Below are 7663 nucleotides of genomic sequence, written 5' to 3' on the forward strand. Positions count from 1 at the left end.
ACGGAAGACCGTCACAGACAAAGAAAGATTGTCAACGAGAGCTGCAATTTTGGTGAATCCCACGGCAACACACCGAGGCATAACGAAAATTCCTCAACTCCGTTCAACACAACTTTCCTTAACTTCTCCGTCTGTATGCACCTGCAGCTCAGTTGAGTCTCATAGACCTTTATCGTGATTGTCGTCACAGTACCACGTGACCCAGATCTGTTGCTTCATTTTTGCATATTGAGGTGAGGTTTACTAAAACGCTTTTTTTCTACTAATAGATTGTTTTTATAATTTTTAAATGGCGGGGATCGATTAAAACATACCTCTAGTGTATAGATTGAGTGCTGTATCTTCAAAATTCGAGAAATGGATTTTTACATGAACATTGTCCTTTAAGAATACAATCATTAAGTTAAACATATACAATAAATACTCATATGTATGTTGAGCCAAGTGAATGTTTGCAAGACAAAGACGAGGACTAAACGTATCTGCAACAATGTGTTGGTTGGGAAATGGTCAAATTGACCCCATTTCCATAGATTTTAGATCGATCTATCCCTGTGGGGAGTCTCACTAGATTACTGTCAGCTTAGCCGGCTTAAGCGTCTGTCCCGCCTACTAAAAGCTGTAAGGGGGTAATTAACTATGGTGCGCGCTCGGCTGACTGCAATTTAGCGTGAACCCCCAGGGAGTTAGGTCGATCTAAATCTAAATCTCTGGATCGATCTAAATCTCTGGGAATGCACCCATAGTGTCACGTGGTGGGAGTCGGCCAACCAAAGCGTTAATATACCACGTGAGAAACTCACTAGTCCCGTTTCCGTTGTGCCCAGTAAAAATCAGCACGTGCTATTGACATTTTGAAGTCACAGATATTACAGTTTCGGCACAACTGAGACGTTTAGGAAAATCTGCCCGCCCACTTTCTAAATGTGCAAATAAATATAAAAATCCAGTTTTATCATTACATGATAGAACATTTTTCTTCGCTTTTGGCCGTAAGTTTCTCATACTCCCGAAGCTCGTTTAGGTACTCTACTGGGGGCCATTGGTTCTCTTCCACATATTCCAAGTTTTTCTCTTGAAGAAGAGGGAACTCTGGTCTATTTTTAAAACACTGATAGTTCGTGGAGATAAAGTGAAGGCACCAATTAGCAAGCTGCTCTGCATTGTGGATCTGAGAATATAAAAATAAATAAACGTTTTTAAAAGCTACACATGACTACAAATATCATCGACATTAATCTGTAAAACATAAATTAGAGATCAATAAACCAAGAAAGGCGGGGTTTATCCAAACTGTATTCGTTAAAATACAATGTGTTTTAAGATATTATTCGCCACTGTAATCAAAGCTGAGAATGCACATGTACATAAGCTGTCCACTACCTGTGACGTCAGCAGTAACCCTATGACGTCAATGTCTGATTTTTCTATGTTGTCTCTGCAGGACCTGTCTACTTCCTTTGTTATGTATAACTCGCACAGGTTGACCAACCGACGCTGGCAGTATTCGTCCGCGAGGACCATGATACCGACAGAATCTCCATCCTCTATGGGGGCGTGGTCTGTGTAAAGGTATTCCAAGAAAGCAAGGAAACATTCCGATGTCACGTCAGATAGCGGTACCTGTAGGAAAGTAGAGTTAATGTACGTGCGTTATTAGCCCGTTTTAGTGTAAAAATTTACCGTAATGGCTGACACATCGGAACATAAGAAGTAAAATGACTGATAGCACGGATCATGTCGCGTCTGGCTATTCTACGTCGGAGATAATATGTTTTCCAATAATGAACAAGAACAGAAAATCTATTTTATGTCTGTATGAAAAAAAATCAAACGCAGTGGCTACATTAATACAATATCTGATAATGCATTCCTGGCTAAGCCTGTACGATAGAATTATGAAAAGGTAAAAATAACAATAAAATACAACGAAATTTACCTCTGTCATACAGGAAGAACCCTCACTAAAATGGCCGCTGAACATGGCAGATAACACGTCACAGCGAGCCGACAAGACAACACGATGGGCATACACTTTTTGACCTGTTGGGAAAAAACAAATTGAAAATCACAAAAAGGCTCAATGAAGCTAGATAACAAGGTATGACTGACTTCGGGCATTAGGCAGCGAGTGCATTTCAACGAGCGTCAATTGGTGCACTTTCATTTTCTTAACATTTTGCTGATAGCTTTACCGGTTTATATTAAAACTGCAACGATTCCATCGAAATTCTCTATATCTCAATTCTGCTTTATTTGGGAAAAAGTCCAACTTCATTTTCAGATTTTCACTGACGATAAGGCGGGAGAAGTCGTCTGCTTTGAACTCGGTTTGATCGTCTGCTCGAGAAGCAGACACAATTATTCAAGCGTCTCAAAGACTCTGGGTAAGGTTTAATAGTTTTTTAAAATATTAATATACAAATTGTACCTTCTACTATGAACACAATGTCGGCCCACTCAGGCTGATTGAGGAACAGCTCTTTCAAGCTCTGTCCGGTCAGGTCATTTAAGAATGTCCCTATACTCGGGTTCAAAAACTCTTCCTCGTTCTTCTTATTTCTACATATCGTCTCCAGGTGAGGGAGTTGGAATATTTTAGCAACCCTTGTGATTTCATCCAGTTCTTGGTCCGAGATATCGTCTTTAAGGTCTGGCACACCTTGAGAAATAAGAATGATATCTCTACAACTCTGAAGTTTACAGGGTACATATAAAATAGTATCCTTTACTTCTTTACGAATTTATACATTTAAAAACAAAATAACATTGAATTTAGTCAAAGCATAGTCAAATTATCAAGTCCTCTGTTAAAAACATTGACACACTTAACACAGACAACTACTTAACTCATTAAATCTGACATTAATATAATCGATCGCGAACCAGACAAACCTGTATACAAAAATTCCAGCACTTGTACGAACGCAGCCCCTTTGATGTCTGCACTTAGTTCTATAACAGTTTTCATAATGTCCTTATTCCCCTCCTGTTTTTCCTGCCATATGCCTGCCAGACCTTCCACTTTCCCAGACGCAATGTCTTCCCACGTAAACGTGCTCCCCGGGGAAAACTTTGTCAGCTGGTTATTCTGCGGAAAAACAAAAGATATACAAACTTAAGATTTAATATGGTTTATTTTTTCAGTATCATTTTCTTCAATTTCTTCATATTTCCCGACCGATACATAAAAACAAACATAAAAAAACACGGTACATAACAATGCTATCACATTGCGACTTGCCTAAAATCGTTGTCCGTAGGTTCAATAACGAGTGCAATTTAACTCAAAATAACTCACCTCTTCTTTCAGTTTTCTCGAGAATATTTGCCTGAACATCTTTGACGCCCCACACAGAATCACCCGATGAGCGTCTAAATGCTGCTGTCCCTCCACCAGAAATGTGACGTCAGCATGGACCGGGTTTTGCAATACTTTTTTCCAGTCCTCGGCAAATGTTGACGTCTCTACCGTCAGCCATGGCGCTTTACCTATCGAATACATTTGATGTAATTCAGTTACTTTTAGAATATAATATTACGCTGGTTATTACTATGTAAATAACAAATGGTCCTATTTTCTTCATACAAATGAGGCGACGACAACGCCTTAACAGTGAATGAGAGAATCTATGTGTTTCAGTTTGTTTGTTTCCATGCGTACAAAAACGCTGTATTTTTATTAGGAAATGTTATAAAACTATTGATCAATATGATAACCATGTTTCACGCACGAAGTCTACAATCAATCAACCGGATAAATAACTAGTTTTGTATTGATTGATATTTTTTTCATATGGAAGAATAACCTTTAAAACCACGATGAGGACAGTCTTGAAATAGGCGTGAACGGGCACGCAAATTTGAAAATTATTGTAAAACTTGATAATTTTTTTCATAGACTGGTATCCGAGCATTACGAAGATTAAACATCTTTTGAATCTCTGAATGTGTATGAATTTTAACATAAAGTTTACATTACATTTTGAAGTATATCTGCAAATTCGGCCCCTTTACAGTTTTTTTCCACCGAGAGCTTGCACCGAAACTTTGAATTATTTCCCACATCCCCATATTATCATACACTGAAAAAGGCCTACACTTCTTTGAAAAGTCTGACAGGTTATATTTGTTTATGGGCATTAGAAATATTTACCATTTTAATCAAATTAAAAAAATACTTAAAATAATCGAAGCCATGTTTACACAGAATGAATTCGCATCAATATCGTCATCGACCACTAGGTCGAATCTCATTTATTAGGGGATATCGTTTCTGCATAATTGACAACTACATTCACCATCAGTGAGTTCCCAACAAAAATGCACTTAATACGGTACAACTGAGCACGAGCAAACTACTTCCCTTACCTGCAGGTGGCATGACTGGCGGAATAGGGAGTGGCTTTTTGTTCTTGCCGAAAAAGGAGAAGCCTCCCTTCTTCTTGAGAATTGGCGCTGCATTCAAAGCGTAACGGATCTGAAAGGGCGGGATACATATTCGATGTAGAATATTTAAACAGATCTAGAATCAGTTACATAACGATAGGCTTTAAGTAGTAGGCCTATCTATGTTCATCTTGTTCTCCAATTATATGGTTGAACTTTTGAGGAAGCGAAATTTAAATTATCATATTTATCCCAAAATAACAGGTGAAATGAACGGAGTTGACAAAAATATTAATAAATAAATTAGTTTCTTTTAATTCAGGAATGCAATAAAGTGATACTCACTGCGTTTTCAAAGCAAAACTTCACACCATCTTGTGTGAGAGCGCTAGTATCGACATAACAAGACAAGCCCAGTTTCTTTGCCATCTCCTTTCCTTCTTCTGCAGTTACGACATCAGGTCGCGCACTGCCAGAACCCACGCGCAGATCTGGTAACAAAAATGACAGTTAAACATATGTCAATTATTTTAAACTGATTTATTTCATCTAATTCATTTTTGAAAGACGTGAAACGAGTTTTGCGGCGTACGCAAGTTATATTGGCTTTCATATTAAGATGAACTTTGCAAGTAAAAAAAAAAAGAAATTCATAACTATATATTCACATATACAGAAATAAAGTCTACGGAGGCAGAGTCACTTCTAGGAGACATTCCCCAGTAGCTTACTTATATATTAACATCTGTAAACGTTGCTTATTAGATTAAATCAAACTCTGCCAGGAAAAGATCTGAGCATAGCCGTAAAAGACAAAACACTATATAGCCTAAACCTCAACGCGTTCAGCGAAGGATCGGAATACAACCCCATGCCCCCTAAATTCACTTTTATTGCAATTTTGAGGTTGTGTAAATGTAACAAATCTTGCGACCACTCCCAAGGTTTTGTGCTACTAATTCGCAACCTTTAAAGCAGAAAAGCATAGTAAGTAAAAGGTCCTATCTCTTACGTGAACGATAAAAAGTGAACTTTTAAGCTCTTAAAAGTTTATTAAAATAAAATATTCCAACTGCTAACCATTTTTACATCCCACGAGCAACACAGGAACACCGGAAGCATAATGACTGATTTCGGGAAACCATTTTGCCGGCACATTCTCAAAGGAACTCCTACTCACAATTGAAAAGCACAGAAGAAAAACGTCTGTTTGTGGGTATGAAAGAGGACGCAAGCGATCATAATCCTCCTAAAATGTAAGACAACAATATATTTGAATATATAAAAATCGTGTCGAAAAAAAATTTGATCCAAAGTAATTAATGCTTTATTTCTTTATAATAATCATCAATACTTATAAAATAATTCTGGTGAAAACGGGTAACTGAGAGAGAGAGCGAGAGAGCGGATGGGGACTCACTTGGCCTGCTGTATCCCATAGCCCCAGAGATATCGGTTTTCCATCCACCATTACATTACAACTGTAGTTGTCAAACACTGTGGGGACATATTCACTTGGAAACGAGTTCGTGGCGTAGCTGATCAAGAGACAACTTTTTCCCACCGCACCATCTCCTACCACCACGAGCTTCAAGTTTTGCATGTTTGGTTTCACTAAAATTAATTATTTCTTTTAGTATACAAGCACATCAATATCAACATAGACTTTTATCTACATCTAGGACGTATCATATAGTCTAATGGGTCCTAGATTAAGTTCACAACTCTATATTATCTCAAACTGATAAGCCAGGTACACGTGTCTGTATACATATATATGTATTCATCGATCGTTATACACTTGAGCCAGTACCAGTACGCAACAGTACATCTATTTCACTACCGGTAGATCAGTTGACCCAATAATCTGCTCGCTGTATTCAAAACAGAATAGAGGATTATGATAAATAAATAAATAAATAAATAAATAAATAAATAAATAAATTGTATCTTTACATCTGGCTCATTATTTTGGTAACCAATAAATTAATAATTAATTAAATTTGTTACCTTATTAATCTATTAATATAAAACTTCTTGTTTAGCTTTTCCAATTGACATTTAATCTTCATCTAAGCACAGTTGGTGATAGGCTTTATATCAGTTGACTTTGAACGGTCTCTATCGCTCAAAATCACGCGGCAGAAAATATAAAAAAATGACAAAGTATGATTCAACATTCTACCTGTCAATAACTGATTTACAACATATAAGAATTAATCAACATTCTGCATATTTTATTTTTTCTTTGATTTAATTATCAAGTTACACATGTATAATAAACAAAACAATAATACACGAGAATATGTGATCGATGTTTATAAAGAATAATTAATTGACCCCCCCCCCCCCCTTTCCCACACACACACACACACACTTTCTTTACCACCCCGCTCTTCCGTGACACCTGCACATGTATCGGTAGCAGCGTAAGCTTTATATACACATGCAGGTGTAGTTGTAGCTCTATGTATATTCTGTACTGAACATAAACCGAGTACATGTTAACAGGCCCGTAGCCAGGGGGGTTTCGGGAGGTTCGAAAGAACCGCCCCTTTTGCTGGGAAAAGGTCCACTCTGGGTAAAATGTGATCTAGGAACATTAAGTTTTTATGGGAAAAGGTCCACTTTTTCAGAAAAAGAACCCCCCTTTTGAAATTGCTGGCTACGGGCCTGATGTACATGTATGTAAACGTACGTAGTTCTACTACCGATCTATGTTCGGACTTAAATTAAACAGTATACTAACGGTAAATACCTTGTGTATATCTATATGTAGGCCTATCGACATGAAAAGACCCAACACAAGAAAATGATTAATTACAATCCATATGCAACGTAATGTATGTTGGCCTACGATAATATTGGTATACAGGAAGGACAAACTAAAACTACAAAAACTGAGCAGCACAAATTTTGTATGCATGAATCATGTCAATCGATCAGCTTAATTTAATATTATCATAACTTTACAAAAACTGACTAAATTACTCACAACGATCGTCTTCTCCGGATATTTTTTTCTCTTACTCCTATTTGGCTTTGACTGTCACCTACGAATTCTTCCTAAGCCACTCTGCTTTTTAATCCGGTACTCTTATTTATGATTAGTAGCGCTTGGACAATATTTATACCATGTGTGACAGCGTGTTGCTAAATATAGGTTGTACTATTTTTAGATGTGAATGAAGATATAGGTGGCAGAAAGAACCAAGAAAAGTCTGCAAAAAAATAGAGAGACGTGATTCACGCAAAATAGTCGAACATTATATTT

General features: G+C 37.2%; 1 protein-coding gene across 2 annotated transcripts; it reads right to left on the reverse strand.

Annotated features, from left to right (window-relative positions):
* Window positions 1-389: 389 nt before the first annotated feature.
* On the reverse strand, window positions 390-7547 carry LOC106169343 (rho-related protein racA-like). Of its 2 annotated transcripts, XM_013548768.2 has the most exons (11): window positions 7385-7547; window positions 5810-6003; window positions 5470-5638; window positions 4735-4880; window positions 4372-4480; window positions 3302-3492; window positions 2896-3091; window positions 2432-2662; window positions 1940-2043; window positions 1384-1623; window positions 390-1171 (listed from the first exon to the last, which is right to left on the reverse strand). In XM_013548768.2, the coding sequence occupies exons 2-11, from the start codon at window positions 5990-5992 to the stop codon at window positions 959-961; spliced, it is 1782 nt and encodes a 593-aa protein (XP_013404222.2). In that variant the 5' UTR covers window positions 5993-6003; window positions 7385-7547; the 3' UTR covers window positions 390-958. The 2 variants fall into 2 exon arrangements, with proteins under 2 accessions (XP_013404222.2, XP_086873575.1); XM_087017449.1 differs by lacking the exons at window positions 5470-5638; window positions 5810-6003.
* Window positions 7548-7663: the final 116 nt, after the last annotated feature.

Source organism: Lingula anatina, chromosome 7 (assembly GCF_051362555.1).
Source record: "Lingula anatina isolate TDL-2025a chromosome 7, LinAna3.0, whole genome shotgun sequence".
Lineage (NCBI taxonomy): Eukaryota > Metazoa > Brachiopoda > Lingulata > Lingulida > Lingulidae > Lingula > Lingula anatina.